This window comes from Centropristis striata, chromosome 3 (genome assembly GCF_030273125.1).
Source record: "Centropristis striata isolate RG_2023a ecotype Rhode Island chromosome 3, C.striata_1.0, whole genome shotgun sequence".
In the NCBI taxonomy this organism is placed as follows: domain Eukaryota; kingdom Metazoa; phylum Chordata; class Actinopteri; order Perciformes; family Serranidae; genus Centropristis; species Centropristis striata.
This window is the reverse complement of record NC_081519.1, coordinates 10,633,841-10,651,552: the sequence shown is the minus strand read 5'-3', so window position 1 is coordinate 10,651,552 and position 17,712 is coordinate 10,633,841. Positions and strand designations below refer to the sequence as shown.

General features: G+C 43.5%; 1 protein-coding gene across 1 annotated transcript; it reads right to left on the bottom strand.

Moving 5' to 3' along the window:
• Positions 1 to 279: 279 nt before the first annotated feature.
• LOC131968806 (E3 ubiquitin-protein ligase MARCHF9-like) lies at positions 280 to 16,802 on the bottom strand. Its single transcript, XM_059329832.1, has 4 exons — positions 15,138 to 16,802; positions 11,212 to 11,367; positions 8,936 to 9,128; positions 280 to 1,327 (listed from the first exon to the last, which is right to left on the bottom strand). The coding sequence occupies exons 1-4, from the start codon at positions 15,480 to 15,482 to the stop codon at positions 1,029 to 1,031; spliced, it is 993 nt and encodes a 330-aa protein (XP_059185815.1). The 5' UTR covers positions 15,483 to 16,802; the 3' UTR covers positions 280 to 1,028.
• Positions 16,803 to 17,712: the final 910 nt, after the last annotated feature.

Here is a 17,712-nt window from a genome sequence, read left to right as displayed (position 1 = left end):
TGTTACATATGCCCTATGGCAGAATTTTAAATGAATATATCTATGATTTGGGTTTTTTTGAGGCTCCAGAGACATTGTTCCATATGGCTTCCCAGTCTTATTCTTGTCCCAAATTTGTAATGTCTCTATCCCAGGCTTTCATTCCTGATGTTGGTGTGTATTTTTGAGAGTTGAATCTATCATAAAGAAATGACACTATCCGTTTTGGTCATCTGCATTTCAAGAATGTCTTATTTGGCTTCTAAGAATGATCTAAAATGAGACAAAACAAAACACAAGTTTTCCTTTGAGATCAACAAAGTCTTTATTACAAAACATGAATTGTACTTTTAAGCAATTGAGTCGTGTCTCAAAGTTTTGTTGAGCTTTTTACTGTCTGATCTATCGAAGCTGCTTCAAGTGAAAAATTCTATCAGATCGGGAATACAATGAATAAATTAGTAGGTCGTAATTATGGTGGTCACATGAGCACAATCATTTTAACCATCAAACTTTCTATTATAGAGTGAAATCCAAACTTAATGACTTCATTATTTTGTCTTTAGAAAGCAAAACAAACAAACACGCATTTAAATGACATTTTTGTAACACTGGTGGTAAAAATAGCTTTAAGAATCAAAGCTTTTTTTTCTCCAAAATGAATAAATTGTTTCTTACAGGTGCATGTCAATTAATTAGAATATCATTGAAAAGTCAATTTCCAGTAGTTCAAGTCAAATAGCCCCAACCAAATATTGAGCGCATATAGATGGACATACTTTTCAGAGGCCAACATTTCCAATTCTAATTTATTGAGATGCACCTGTATGTGTCTTGTTTTCACAGTTAAAACTGCAACGTTCTCCCTTTGCCCAAATCTCAGAATTTATTCTCGCTGTCCACTTTGAGCTCAAAGAGATTCTGCGAACAAAATGTGAGACTAGAAGTAAACGGCAGTGTTTCTGTGGTAGATTGTGATTCTTTTTATTGAATCGACAATTTGGCGTCCTCCTCAAACATGGGAGCACCCGTGTCTGTATGACCCAACCTCATACTGTGGTCACCCTCATGACCACCTCATGGTTGGCTCTGCGCAGGCTGTTGGGTCTTAACTGGCTGAGGATGTGCAAAATAGTATAGCCACAGTGGTGGTTGAGAATAGTCCTGACGTGCCGGCTCGCCCTCCGCCTGCCATCCATGTTCCTCTCGACACGACCTTTACTGCTGGAACTGACGGGGTCACCTAAGTCCTTCGCTTTCTCATAATTTAGCACTTTCCACTGCTGGTTCACCGCCTGCCAGCGCTTAAAGATCCGGTACACAGACGATCCTTCATGGATTATAAGGCCTGGGCATAAAGGACAAAGGCACAGCAGGGGTGGGGGGTCAGGGGCATGAAACAGGGTTACATATAGACAAACACTTGCTTGTTCGATAAGAATTAGAAAGTAACAAAAGGTACAGACGGTGCAGAATAAATAAGAACTGAGAAATGTTATGATGAAAGTCCCTTCACAAGAAAAACATAGGCAGAACACAACAAATACACACATGCAACATAAACTTGTGTCTTTGCACTTAGAATAAACAAATACACAAACGGATGCATTCAATAAATGACTGCATTGTATGTAACAACTATGTCCATTGTGCTTTGCTGTGAGCCACTGAGTTATACATACAAAGGTAAAAGATCATTAATGATAAAATCTCAACTACAACTGGATGGATTGACATTAAATTTTGTAAAGATATTCATGGTTTCCAGACAATTAATCCCCATGATTTTGTTGTCACCTGATTTTTCTTCTACAGCACCAACTTTTCAACTTTTAGTACACGGTCGCCCATAAAGTTGGAATAATCTTGTTTTCAGACACAATTCTCTGTAATTATGGTTTGATTTATATTGTGATGTGTTTGGAAGAGATTGATTAATAATGTTTTGAGAAAACATACACTTTGTCACACCGTGGTGAGGTCTTGGGTTTTTTATGTTTTGTCTCGTCACTCGTCACTTTTATTTTGAAAAGTAACTCTCCTCTCGTTTCAGATCACCTGCCCCTCCCTGTGTGTGTCACCTGCCTGAGCGTCTCCCCTAATTACCAATTGTGTTCACCTGGTGCTCCCTCCCTCATGTGTTAAATAGTCTGTGTCTCCCTTGTCCTGTGCCAGTGTGTCGTTTTTCGTCTCGCCAGCATTTCCACAGTTCTTGTCATCGCCACAGTCATCTGCCTTGCTTTGTTTTCAAGTTTGGTTCTCCTCATAAGAGTGATTTTCTTTTGTAAATTTTCATAGCTTAGCTGCTCCCTTAGTTTGTTGGTTGTTTAGATTACCTTGTTGTATTTCCTCCTTAAGAGTGATTTTGTGTTATTTAGTTTTTGCCCTTAGATTGTTCCTCCATTTTACGGAGTGATTTTTAGTTTAGTCCTTTTTCCCTGTTTAGGTTTTCCTCCCTTTTGGAGCGCCCTTAGTTTATTAGGATTTTTGTTTGTCCCTTTTTCTCCCTTTCCCTTGTCTAGTTAACTGTTCTTTTCCCCATAGGATTGTTTGCCCTGAGATCAGGATAGTCAGGAGTTTTGTGTTTTTCCCTCCTTGTAGGGATTATTATTGTTAGGTCCTTTAGACCGTTAATGTTTATAGCCTTTTTGTTTCCTCTGTTCGGAGAGTTCCTCTTGCTGACCAAGTACCTAAATAAAGTGCTTTTGACATACTCTGAAATATCTCTGCGTCTGAGTCCTGCTTCGAGCCCGGCCTGACAGTACACACTGGCCAGTATGGACTCAGCAGAGACACAGAGAGTGGCAGCGCTCCTACAGGACCAGGAGTCGCGGATATCTCGGCAGGAACAGTTCCAGTCGGCCATGGCTACTCATCTCGGCGACTTGTCCGGCAGAGTACTGGAACTCGTGGATCACCTGACCAGGACGTCTGGTCCATCCCTCGCTCCGAAGACCTCAGCAGCCCCCACTCCAGCTCCGACTGCTCCCAGCTTCGGATCGGGAGTCAGACTGGCATCTCCTGAACGGTTTTCTGGAGATCCGGGTCAGTGTAAACCATTTTTGATTGACTGCTCTATCCATTATGAACACGCTCCACAGGCTTTTCCCACTGATCGATCCAAGATTGCCTTCATGATCTCCCACCTGACGGGGAGAGCCAGAGCGTGGGCCACAGCCGAGTGGGCTCGTGAATCTCCACTCTGCAGCTCACTGACGGAGTTCACGGCGGCTCTCCAGAGAACATTTGACCCGGTTTCGTCCGACCGTGAGAAGGCCCGGGAGCTGACGAATATCAAGCAAGGCACCGACACGGTATGTGATTATGCCATTCATTTTCGCACCGTGGCGGCGGAGAGTGGGTGGAACTCCACCGCACTGTTTGACGTTTTTCTGAAAGGGCTAGCGGCTCCCATCCGAGAGCTTCTGGTTCCACTGGATCTTCCCTCCGACCTGGACTCCCTGATCGCCCTCGCCATAAGGACGGACAACAGACTCCGCGAGCTTCACCCGCCGGCACGGAGCAGATCGGCGAGCACAGGAAGATTTTCCCACGCACCGGACCGCTCAGCCTTTTTCCAGCCACCCGTGGGACCATGCTCCCAGTCTCCCTCTCACTCAGAAGAGGCTATGCAGCTCGGACGTGCACGATTGTCACCGGAGGAGCGACAGCGGCGACAGCAAGAAGGTCGCTGCTTTTACTGTGGGGAGACGGGACACCTAGTGGCGGCCTGTCCAGCCAAACGACCCACAAGGGTGAGTGATTTTAAAACATCTAGCCCCGCTCCTCGGATCCTCACGGACATCAAGGTAAAGCACCACGCTGTCACCACAGACATTAAAGGGCTCATAGACTCTGGAGCTGACGAGAGCTTCATGAACTGGGGACTGGCTGAGAAGCTCGGGTTAAAAACTAAGGAACTGGAAAGAGCTATCACAGCCAAGGGGCTAAATGACAACATCCTATTCACCATCACGCACACCACAGAGACAGTAGAGCTTAATATTCAGGACCATCATGAATCCATGAACTTTTTTCTGATCAATTCTCCATCTCATGCGTTAGTCCTGGGACATCCATGGCTGCTGCGCCACAACCCCCACATTGATTGGAGAACAGGGAATATTTTGGGCTGGGGAAAAGACTGTGAGGGATGTTGCTTTGACCCTCCAGTAGGCCTACAGGAGGGGGATGTAACCATGATTAACGTTGTCTCTGCTGATTCCTCTGTAGACCCGGAATATCCCAACATAAGCTCCGTTCCTTCATGCTACCATCACCTAAAGGAGGTGTTCAACAAAGCCAAGGCGATGTCACTTCCTCCGCACCGACCCTACGACTGCGCCATTGAGCTCACCCCTGGATTCACCATTCCTAAAGGACGACTGTATTCGGTTTCGGCACCTGAGAGAGAAGCCATGAAAGACTACATAGACACTACTTTGAAGGCGGGGCTTATCCGCCCCTCCTCTTCTCCTGCAGGTGCTGGTTTCTTTTTTGTGGCTAAAAAGGACGGGTCGTTAAGACCATGTATTGACTACAGCCCTTTAAATGACATTACGATTAAGAATCGTTACCCTCTCCCTTTGATGACCTCTGTTTTCGATCAGCTACAACAGGCCAAGATATTCACCAAACTAGACTTGCGCAATGCCTACCATTTAATCAGAGTAAGAGAGGGAGATGAATGGAAAACAGGTTTTAATACCCCTAGCGGACATTATGAGTATTTAGTCATGCCCTTCGGACTCACCAACGCACCTGCCGTTTTCCAGGCCATGATAAACGATGTCCTGCGGGACTTCTTAGACCAGTTTGTGTATGTCTTCTTAGACGACATATTGATTTACTCACCAGACTTGGAAACCCACAAGACTCACGTGACCAAGGTCCTCCAAAGGCTCTTAGAGCATGGTCTGTACGTCAAGGCTGAAAAGAGCGAATTTCATGCCAACACCATCTCCTTCCTGGGCTTCATTGTAGCCCCTGGAAGAGTGCAGATGAATCCGGCAAAGATCAGAGCTGTCACTGACTGGCCCACACCTGATAGCCGCAAGAAGGTTCAGCAGTTCCTAGGGTTTGCTAACTTCTACAGGCGGTTCATCAGGGGCTTCAGTGCAATAGCTGCTCCGCTGTGTGCATTAACATCTCCTAAGACAGGTTTTCGGTGGTCAGCAGAAGCGGAGTCAGCCTTCCAGGAACTCAAACGCCGCTTCACCACCGCACCGATCCTCACCATGCCGGACCCACAGCAGCAGTTCGTGGTGGAAGTGGACGCCTCCAATGAGGGCATCGGGGCCATCCTCTCTCAGAGATCGCAGCAGGACGGTAAGATGCACCCTTGTGCTTATCTGTCTCGCCGACTGTCTAAAGCTGAGCAAAATTATGACGTCGCCAACAGAGAACTGCTCGCAGTCAAGGTGGCACTGGAAGAATGGCGGCATTGGTTAGAGGGGGCCAGCCAGCCGTTCATGGTGTGGACGGACCACAAGAACCTGGAGTACATACGCCAAGCTAAGAGACTTAACTCACGCCAGGCCAGGTGGAGGCTGTTTTTTAACCGCTTCTCTTTTTCTCTCTTACAGGCCGGGGTCCCAGAACGTTAAGCCAGACGTCCTATCTCGACTCTTTGACCCCGAGCCTGTATCCAAGGAGCCTGAACCCATCCTCCCACTGTCCTGTGTGGTTGGAGCGGTAACTTGGCAAATAGAAAAAGCAGTTAAGTTGGCCAACGGTGTAGCTCCACCACCTAGTGGGTGCCCGGAAAACAAGCTGTTTGTCCCAGTTAATCTGCGCCCACAGGTGATCCATTGGGCTCACACCTCGCCGCTTTTCTGTCATCCGGGAGTCAGGCGGACCATGTTCGCCATCTCCCGGAGGTTCTTGTGGCCGTCTATGGAGCTGGAGGTTCGGGAATACGTCGAAGCCTGCTCGGTCTGCGCCCGCAATAAGTCCTCCACTGGATCACGCATGGGTCTGCTGCAACCACTTCCCATCCCCTCCCGCCCATGGTCAGAAATATCCCTGGATTTCGTCACGGGGCTCCCGGTCTCTCAAGGTAACACCACAGTCCTGACTGTGGTGGATCGATTTTTTAAAATGGTTAGGTTTATTGCATTGCCCAAACTCCCATCAGCCAAGGAAACTGCTGAAATCATGTTGACTCACGTTTTCAAGATCCATGGTTTTCCAAGGGACATTGTTTCTGACCGGGGGCCCCAGTTCGTCTCCAGATTTTGGAGGGACTTCTGTAAGCTAATCGGAGCCAGGGCCAGCTTGACGTCGGGATATCATCCGGAGGCTAACGGCCAGACTGAGCGGCTTAACCAGCAACTAGAGACCGGCCTCCGGTGTCTTGTGTCGCAGAACCCTGCTACATGGAGCAAACACCTGGTCTGGGTTGAGTATGCGCACAACACACTTCCCACATCTGCCACAGGATTCACCCCTTTCAAGTGTGTGTTTGGCTACGACCCTCCTCTTTTTACAGACAATGAGCCAGAGGTGGCAGTTCCCTCCGCCCACACCTTATTCCGCCGCTGCCGCCGCATCTGGTCCGCTGCTCGTCAGGTGCTCATCAGGCAGGGAGACCGAGTGAAAAGAGCAGCAGACCGCAAGAGAAGACCAGCACCAGACTATCAGCCTGGCCAGAGAGTGTGGCTCTCTGCCAAAGACATGAACCTCCGAGTCCCGTCGAAGAAGCTGGCACCGCGGTTCGTGGGTCCGTTCCCGATCTCACAGGTCATCAGTCCTGCTGCTGTGCGTCTCCGCCTGCCCCGATCCCTACGCATCCACCCCACCTTCCATGTCAGCCAGATCAAGCCCGTGAAGGACAGCCCCCTGGTCCCTCCAGCTACCCCACCTCCACCCCCTGAAATAGTGGACGGCGGCCCGGTCTACAAGGTCAAGAAGCTGTTGGCTGTACGCAACCGGGGCCGAGGAAAGCAGTTCTTGGTGGACTGGGTGGGTTATGGCCCAGAAGAGAGACTCTGGGTTCCATCCAGACACATTATGGACCGCACCCTCATTGATGACTTTTACCGGGATCATCCTGAGCAGCCTGGACCGTCAGGATGCCGGTCCTAGAGGGGGGGGGGGGGGTTCTGTCACACCGTGGTGAGGTCTTGGGTTTTTTATGTTTTGTCTCGTCACTGCTTTTATTTTGAAAAGTAACTCTCCTCTCGTTAAAAGTAACTCTCCTCTTGGGCAGCAAGAGTTCCTCTTGCTGCCCAAGTACCTAAATAAAGTGCTTTCGACATACTCTGAAATATCTCTGCGTCTGAGTCCTGCTTCGAGCCCGGCCTGACACGCTTTATCTGTCAAGAATAAATCACATTGTCACAATCATTTCTTTGAAAGAGGTAACAAATATTGTATTTCAACTTTATGGGCGGCTATGTAGACTGGAAATTTGGTAAAGGTTCTCATGACGCCCAGGATGAAGCTGATTAATTGTGGCGATCTTCTGAGTTTTTCTCTGGTACTGCCACGAGGTTCAAATTTGGCATTTGAGTAAAATATTGAAATTAAATTGGGTTTCCATTTCAGATGAATTGTTATAATTTTGTCAATCCACTGACTTTCCAAGTAGTGCCATCATCAGGACAAAAAGGTTTCTTTCTTAGATACTTTTTTTTATTTTTTATACCTTCATTCCCTTCAGCCTCAGCTGTACTTTGTGTTTTGTGCTAATTATTGCAGCAAATGTCAGAATGCTAGAATGCTAATGTAATACGATGAACATGGTAAACACATAAACATGTTCACCTTTGTTAAATGTGAACACTGCAAGCCTGTCAGCATACTGCATCCACAGAGCTGCTAACACGGCTGTAAACCTTTGCTAATGAGGGGAGTGAAGACATGTTAATTGAAAACCAAATTGGTAGCTCTTTATTTACAGGGCTGCAATTTCCTAATGGAACTCTGTAATTTGGCACTAATTAAAGGGACAGCAGAATTTCCCCTGAAAGAACAGCACAATCAAAACTAAAGTAAATATTCATCTATTGTTAATTTATTATTGGAAATGTTAAATGCAATGTTTTTTCAGGCTGACCTGATGTGTACTGACTACTAAATTACTCTCTAGATAGCATTTCATTGGAATTAATTAAGTGAAGTATACCATAAATACTAGTGCATCTCAATACATTAGAATATGATGGAAAAGTCAATTTCCAGTAGTTCAAGTGAAATAGCCCCAACCAAGTATTGAGTGCATATAGATGGACATACTTTTCAGAGGCCAACATTTCCATATTAAACATGCTTACTTACTATATTACATACTTTCAAAAATTGGTCTTTTGTAATATATATATATATAAATATATTTTGTGACACTGAATTTTCGGTCTTCATTAAATGTAAGCCATAATCATTATAATTAGAAGAATTTAAATAAATTAAGACATGAAAGGTTTCATTCTGTGTGTAATGGATCTATATAATGTGTTATTTCCACTTTTTGAATTTAATTACTGAGATAAATCAACTTTCTATGATATTCTAATTTATTGAGATGCACCTGTATACAGTGCTGTGCAAAAGTCTTAGGCAGGTGTGGAAAAAATGCTGTAAAATAAGAATGTTAATCATTTATGTTTATCAATTAACAAAATGCAAAGTGATTGAACAGAAGAAAAACCTAAATCAAATCAATATTTGGTGTCCCCACCCTTTGCCATCAAACCAGCATCAATTCTTCTTGCATTTTTTCACACTCCCTAAGACTTTTGCACAGTGCTATATATGCTGACACCATCTCCATATTCCTAAGAATAGTACCAAAATAGATGGCTCAATGTTGAAAATTATTAGGGAAACGGTGTACGTGCAAAACAAAGTGTTAACACCAAAACTGTGAAAATGAGCTGTTCATTTGTAAAAACTTGTTAATATTCACACCAAGCCCTTGTGAAATAACACGGCGGCCTCAGTATCTGTGTCTTACCTATACAAACAATGTCCATGAAGCCGTACATGCCGTAGCATATCTGGAACAGAAGGTCCTGCCGCTGCCACTTGGCTGAAGGGCTGATAGACGACCACACCAGCCACGAGATGCTGGCGATCAGAAACAAAGAGCCCAGGATAATGGCTGCGATCTGCACCTTCTCGATCACAGTCAGAGAGATGGCCTGCCACTAGAAAAGACAGAGCGAGTCACAAAAGTGGACTGATGCCCTGAACTGTAGATGCAAAAAATTAAAAATGCTTCTTGATTCTGTGAGATACTGAAAAAGTGCAGGGTTTATTTTCTGACATGTGCATGTTAAGATTGTTCATGAAAAGTAAAAGTAGTAGTATGTAAAAGTATTAACACCACACTGAGAAATTACTCCACTACAATAAAAAGTCCTGTGTTTGAATATTATTGAAGTAAAAGTATAAAAGTATCAGCATCAAAATGTACTTAAAAGTAGAAGTACTTGTTATGCAGAATGGACCCACTCAGATTGATTTATATATTCTTAATATATTATTAGATTATTATTATTGAGGCGTTAATGTAAGCAGCATTTTATTGCTGTCAATGTAGGGCTCATTTTAATTATTTAATATACTTTTATGTGGTTTAATTTATAAACATGCCTAATCCCTTTAAATATATCATGTATTTTTAATAAATATTGACCTGAAAATTAACCAAAGCTGGCAGCTAAATGTAATGGAGTAAAAAGTATAATATTTTCCCTTAAAATGTTGTGAAGTAGAAGTATAAAGTTACAAATGTAGAATACTCAAGTAATGTACCTCAACATTGTACTTTGAGCAAATGTACTTACTTACATTCCACCACTGCCAAATGATTGATCGCCCAAATAAGTCTTTCTGAAGCTCGACACCTTTAAAGTGATGTAACTGTTCACTAACTACAGTCACGGAAAACAATATTAGACCGCCCTTTTTCTTCAATTTCTTGTTCATTTTAATGCCTGGTACCACTAAAGGTACATTTCTTTGGACAAATATAATGATAATAACAAAAAAGCTCATAAGAGTTTAATTTAAGAGCTGATATCTAGCAATTTTCCACGGTTTTCTTGATAATAACCAGAATCATAATCAAGAATAATATCATAATATCATTATATTAGTTGTACCAGGCATTAAAATTAACAAGAAACTGAAGAAAACTGAAAAAAAAAATTTCCATGACTGTATGCACTATAGTCTGGATTTTGTGAAGTGGGGTTGTATGAGGTACTTATCCAAACTCAGTGTGTTACCTGCAGTATATGTGGCGGACTGCATGCCCACATTTTGACTTAGCAAACCGTGTTGTGCGAGGTGAAATTACTGTTTTTTGTCATTGGAGTGTGGTGGCTTTGACAAGAGTGTAGACAATGGCTGAAGTTCTGCCTGCATAAATTTAAACAGGGCTGTCTGACGGCAAGGTAAAGCGAGGAAAATAACAATTCCAAATAAGGGGTGCATTTAAATTGAATTTGATTTTTTTTTTAAGGTGGCTTAGCTTCTGTGTCAGTACTCCTGCCTGCTTCTGCAAACTGGGGGCGTGTCTCATGCAACCTCACCTAAAAATATCCAAACTATTCTTTTTCACAAATTATAAGAACTTATATTCAATTAAATTAGAGAATTCTTTGGTGTATTGAGCTATTTCACTCATACTATATGACACCGATTCTCTAAAATAATTATATTCATAGTGTTCATTCAGAGAAGCAGGGACAAGTGACCGAAGGACGACACATCTCATCTGATAACATCTTTGTTCCAGGATTCAGAGGCTGACAGCATTTGGTGATACTGTCTGTTCGTCTGCTGTCTGTGTGCCACACACTGTGGTTAAATCGTGTGCCAACTATTTCAAATGTACAGTGTCTCATTATTTTTTTTCTTGGCATCCTAGTATAAGACACTTTATACAACAGTATGAATAGCTGTGTAGAAAAATGGAGATACCTATCTTTGTGTGCACACTGACTAGACAAAATCAGCCTGAAATGCTTCTGTGGTGTTGGTAATGTAAACACTGTACGGCCTCAACTGTATGCCATTCACCTTACGATCAGTGACCGCTTATGTGATTACTGTGCTGTTCTGCTAATCACTCACTCAAATCTGGCAACGTAAAGTTTGTGCATGGCTCTCTGCCATGGCTCAAGGACCTTATTCATATAGCTCGTTTAAATGTTTACACCCCATTAAGAATATTTACACATGAAAGATGAAGCCAGAGAGAGAGACAGAGAGCGGCTGTACCTGCAGTGGGTTTTTGGTGCTGATGGCTAGGACCTGGTACTTGAAGTAGCAGATCTCACAGCTCCAGGAGCCCCTCTCACTGATCCAGCGGATAAGGCAGGACTGGTGAGTACAGCGCACTGAGCCAGAACAGCGACAAGGGCTCAACAACTCCCCCTGCAGGACAGAAAGAGAAGCTGCATGGGTCACGAAGCATTCAATGTTCAAACTGTTATTGAGTCTGCCCGTTACAAGATTTGATTTGAAGTGGACAGTAAAAAAATAAGATAAATATCTTTATCACGGATAGAACAACTTGGCTCCCCAGCCCTGACAATGTTACTGTCACATTTTATCTGCTGGATATTTGTTGAGGGTTTTATATTGTGAGCCATTCCTGTCATGGAGCTGAAAAAAGGTAGATAAAAGCTTGGAGCAACATATATGAAGAGAATAAAGAAAAAAGAATCCTCTAAGGATCCATCAACCACCATTAGATTTTTGTACGTTTCATCCTTCATCCATTACATCTTCATGGGCTTGCTGAACCTATGTGCTGTTATTTATAGGCCTCCGGTGACTGTACCATCCTCTATAGCTACAATATGCTCTGTTCTTGTGACAGTTAAAGTGTGATGAAGCTAACTCATCTCATATCTACATATCCACAGGCCCAGGAATGTTTTTCATCTCTTAGCTTTCTTGGTTTATTGTTTCTGAGGCAGTGAGATCGCAGCTCCCTCGTTACGCTGCTTAATGTTCACTTTCATTGCCAATTGACTGCTATTTTTATGGCTTTTGTCTTCATTGGAACAAACCAGTGCTGCACTTTTTAACCATGATTTGCTGGAATTGTGTTGCACTTTATAGGGTATATTTGATATGGGCAATAATGGGATAAAATTAACTATCTTACACAATTGTGTCGTGCTTGTTGCAGTAATCTGGAACATGCAAACAAAAGAATGAGCGACTCTGACGTAAGCGTCATTCAGGTAACCTCCAGGTGCTGAATTGTCTCCATCTGTAGTGTAAGTAGGCACAGCATCCTGTATCTTTAGTGTCTCTTTAAGGCTTTCATGAATGCACCATCTTTCCCAGTTACCACATCTCAGTCCAGATGAACATTTGGGATGAGATTTCTGGAGCAATGATCAGCTCCCAACTTGACACACTTGCAGAAATAACTGGAGTCGATACAGGGCCAGATTTCTGGAGAAAAGCTTTCATTGAAGTTGATCCTCCATTTAATTATGGTTAAGTAGGGTATAAAAAGCCTCATTATTGTGAAGATGGTTCAAGCATCATGTACTCTGAATATGTCGTTGTGTGCTGAATTGATTGGAAAATTTCAGCGGCTGATATGTTCAGGGGATATCATCTAACCAGTCATTCGAAGCATGAATAAAAATGTAATAAAGTGAGAGTATAGGGTTTTCTTTATTAACCAATGCCTTCGTCTGTATACATTTTGCTGCTGTCTGTCGTGTCACTTTCCTGTAGCCCCAAAGGATCACAGGACATCTGGTGCAGGTTTTGGTTGTCAGTAGCAGACTCCCTAAGGCCCTCGGACTGACAACACTCTCGTACATCTCACTTTATTTTCCGTCTGACTCCAGGTGATGTGCGAGGTCTTTAATTAGTTGGATATCTGGAGGGGAAGCAAAAACTTTCCAAGACCTCTGGCAAAGTCTGTCTCTTCAAGGTTGATTTCATTTGACATGCTCAGACCTCCGCGTCTCGGACGAAGAGCGACACAAGCTTTTAAAAAACATTTTAAATTTCTGTGCGTCCACTCCCCCTCTCCTCCCTCCTGCATATAAGTGGAAGATACTTGAGCTGCACTCTGTTTGACCTTCCTGTAGCCTAAAGGAATGATCAAAGGTTTGATCCCTGCATTACTGCTGAGTCCTTCAGCAAGTTATTGAACTCATACTGCCTCTCTCACTCAAATCCCTCTGAATTATAATGAGTATATCCGATTCTTTTATGTCGAGGACTCATTCTCTGAAACTCTTTTTTTTAATTATACAATCCCCAAATTTTGTGCATCAGATGCTGAATCTATTACTGCAAGGACTTTACTGGCTCACATAGTAAATACAAAGCTCCTCCTGCTTCTCTCCATCCTGACTGATGCCCTTAGCCTGCCCACTGCTATTTAAAGATCACTGTTGATGGATTAATTCCTTTTTTTAGTCTTAGTCATTCTGGATTTCCACAGGAAAGACTTGGTACACACGTACAGATATCTGAAACAGTCTGGTGTTGATGTAAAATAATTCTATGTTTTTAAAACTGCAATTGTCTGCGCAACTAAATATCTTAAAGAGGCACTGCACTTGTGTTTCAGCCCATGAAAACAGTCGTATAATGTCTTCTGTGGCTCTGTGGGAGCTTCGTCAAATCTGAGAAAAATAACCCAGATGACGTTATAGTGATGTCATCAGCGTTATCTCAATTCAAGCTTGACTACACATTTATAACAGAAAACCTGCAGGACAAACTGACATGGACAAAGATGTAGACATTCACAACGCAGGGAGACTTGCAAAAATGAGATGCATTATGGGAAATGTAGGATCCCGTTATTTGTAGATATACAGGCTCTTCTCATGGACTGTTCGTACTTACATGAAAACTAATTCACTACTATTTGTATATAACCCACATAATCAAGAGCCAGGAGGTACAGCTTAATGCAACCCATATTTATGCAATTGTGACAGAAGCAAAGGAGGAAGTCAGGTGACTCGTATGTCTTTTTACGAACTATGATCGTTCTATTTTTATGTTGTGAAACAGTAAAAAGATCGCTTTTTAAACACAATTCACCATGTCGCCTCACTTCCTGCTTCGCTCCCGTCATAATCACTATGGCCACCAGAGGTCGCTGTCACACAGCAAATAAGCAGCTGCTCCTGTCTCACAATAGCATGGATTTCCTATGAATTTCAGTGCATTTTTTTTCCCGTAGGTATACCTACGAACAGCTGATGAGAAAAGCTAAAGGTGATGGAGAGCGACCAAAGTCTGCATAGACACAATCAGGGTGGATGGATGGGTGCAGTTGCATACGAAGTTAACTTCAGTACAGAAATATGTAACATTCTATGTCACGTATGTAACTGCATCACTACGTCACATCATTACGTCTCATGGTTACCTCTTTTAACCCAAACCATGATCTTTTTCCTAAATGTACCAACCACGTTTTCAAAACTGCAACAGTTTCACAACATCAAAAAGAACCGTCACATTTTGTGAGATATCATACAAACTACTGTATGAGGATACAATGAGATATAATTCTTAAATGGGTAAACTTCTGAACAAATGTTTCCATTTGAATGTCTTATGCTGTCTGAGCTATCCTGACCAGATTTTCATCATTCATTATCTGAACCCGGATCATGGAGGGCTGGAGCCGATCCCAGCTGACATTGGGCGAGAGGCGGGTACACCCTGGACAGGTCTCCAGACTATCACAGGGCTGACACATAGAGATAGACAATCACGCTCTCATACACACCTACGGGCAATTTAGAGTGTTTTTTGGACTGTGGGACGAAGCCGGAGGACCTGGAGAGAATCCACACTTACACAGGGAGAACATGCAAACTCCACACAGAAGAGGCAAAGGCTGGAGTCCAACCGGCGACCCTCTTGCTGTGAGGCAAGAGTGCTCATTTCTTTTAGTATCACATTTTCATGATAGGCATTTCTCTGGATCCTTACCCTCAAACAGCAGTGGGGTAGTGAACATGGCCTTTTGACCTGCTTGAACAAACTTCCTCAGGTGAGCACCACGTGGGTTGAGGCCCTTAAGAACCAGAAAACACCTGTGCTGCTTAAGTGCACAAGACCCCAGGGTCCCTCTAAGTAGATGACCCCTAGTCAAAGCACAGGAACCTTTCATTATTTAACCTCTCACTGTTTAACCATACCTTCTCCGGCCCCTGGAAGCAGATCCGGCACTGCGGTGATCGCATCCCGCTCTCTGAGAGACTCGGGAGCGAAGTGGCGTCCAGGCCTCCTCCCTCGGGTTTGTCGTCCCCTGTAGCCTCCAACGCCAGGCTGCGTGGCCGGGAGTCCGAGCCGTAATATTCCTCCTCATCGTCCCGCTGAGAGCAGTTCAACGGCGGCCAGCCACAGCCACCTATAGCGAGCCCTCGCATCCTGGTCTGCGTGTCCGGGTCTGTGCCCGTGCCAGTCCTTCTGCTTGATCCAGAGCGCATCAGTAACAACACTTTGAGTTCATTGAAAAACATCCGGATCCGATACTTGAACATTCTTCAGCAGCTTTACTACACAGGCACAACTGCTCTGTGAGACAAAACAGCCTTCAGCTCCACTGTGGCTGCTCCATGATGAATTATTATGATTATTATTAGTTTTATTATGGCATCTGATTCAGGCAGTTCACATCCTATTGAATAACATACAGATCTCGGTCAAAAAAGCATGCGTGGAACATGATAGGCTATTTGATCAGCCCATAGCTCTTTGCATATCCTGTTGTTATAGCATGTGCACCGCAATCCAGCCAATAGGGAAGCATTATTTCTCATGGATAGAGGCGTTTTCTTTCGGGATTCAATGGAGGCTGAAAGCCACAAACTGTGAGGCACCAACATTAAAGTCAGAGGGGTCCAACAGCATCCTCCCATGCCTGCATCTTCATCCCGGTTGTTTTATTGGTACCCCAGTGATCCTCTTGGTGATTGTAAATCAGCAGGCGACAAAAAAATGTTCTTCTTCTTCAAGCGGAAAAGCAGCGCTGGTTTATCTGAGGGGGGCTGATATTGAATCCTATTAACAACAAAGCCGATTTATATTAGAGTTTCTCCATTTACCTACAGGGGAGATGAAATTAGACGCGGTGACACGCGTGCATCCTTTGTTGTCAGGCAGTGGCATCCATCATTTCACCACCGTTCCCTCCTCTTCCTCCTCTTCGGTGTAGCCTATTTTTATTTTTATTTTTTGGCTGGTAGATCGAGCGTCCCTCACCTTCCAGCCGCCTTTAAGTAGGTCCGATAACCCGGCTACAAAGTTACAATCCAGCAGAGTTGCATGTTAGAGATGAGAAGAAGAAGAAAATGCGTTTAACAGTTGTTGTTGTTGTTGTTGTTGTTGTTGTTATTGTTTTTTTTTAAAAAGGAAAGAATTTCACGACAACTTGCACTCACAGTTCTCGGCTTTTCCAAACCATCTCTGCGCCACAAATCAGAAAGAGCGAGAGGGTGTCAGGAATGGATTCCTGCAAACATAAAATGAGCCGACAGCAGGCTGCAAAGCGTCCCTTCCGGGTGGTGAAAAACAACCGCACATCATCATCAAATCTCAAATTAAATCGAGGCCTTAATGGACAAGTGGGACAATAAAATGCATCTTCACATGGCAGGCTGCAGCGAAGCGTCCAGGATCTCCAGGAGGCTAAAAAGAAAAAGAAAAAAGAACAACAACACAAACTTCTTTATCTGCAAACCGCAGTTTTCTATCAAAACCATCTTCCCTCCTGCTGCTGAGAAGATGAGCTATATCCACAGCAGGCAGCGACTGAAAGAGGCTGCTGTCCGAGGTGCTGATGCTCATGTGACGTGGAGGCCACGTGCTGATATCCATCGGCTGATGGAAAACGGAAAAACAATTATTGTAAAAAAGAAGAAAAAAATACCCCCGTCTCTGTGTCATTTCATGCATGGTGTCATAAGACTCCAATAAACACAACAAAGACTCTGCGACAGTAGGGCACACAATAGATCCACTGTTCACACAATCACAACACATCTGACAGATAATAGTCTCAGAGGAGACTGTCAACTTTCTATTATTAGATGAGCAGGCGCCTTCTCCACCACCACAAAGAGAAGCGTTGTAGTTGTCTTTTTTGAATGAACGGGCTTGAACTTATAAGCACTACGAAATGAACATCAATCATCAGCTGTTTCTAAATAAAACTGCATTGAATATCAGAGAATGTGTTATAGAGAGGCGTGTTGTTTCTGATATCTGTGTGTTTTTAACACTGGAAGCAGGAAATTAATAATTTAAAGGGGACATAATATGTTAATTTTCAGAATTATATTTGTGGTTTGTGCGTCTACTGGAACATGATTATATACTTTACATACAGAAATCATTACTTTTCTCTTACTGTCTGTCTTGATATTCCTGTATTCACTATATCTGAAATGCTCAGTTTTAGCACCTGTCTCTTTAAGCCCCCATTTAAAAAATAAAAAAAAGTCTGCTGTGATTGGTCCTCCACACCTGGAGAATGAATGGGTACGTTCCCCTCTCACCTGATTTGAATGCTGTCAGAATGACATTATCAGTGGTTATGAGCGAATAGGGACCTGCTCCACCTGCTGGTAGGCTAGTAGATTTTTATGGCTGATATAGAGCACGAAAATTCGCTCTATGGGTGGGTGGGACAGGGGGTGGATGAACCCAAGACTTTCAACCAGGATTCGTGTCCCATGTCAAAACAAGTTGACAATGTTATTAGATGTAACG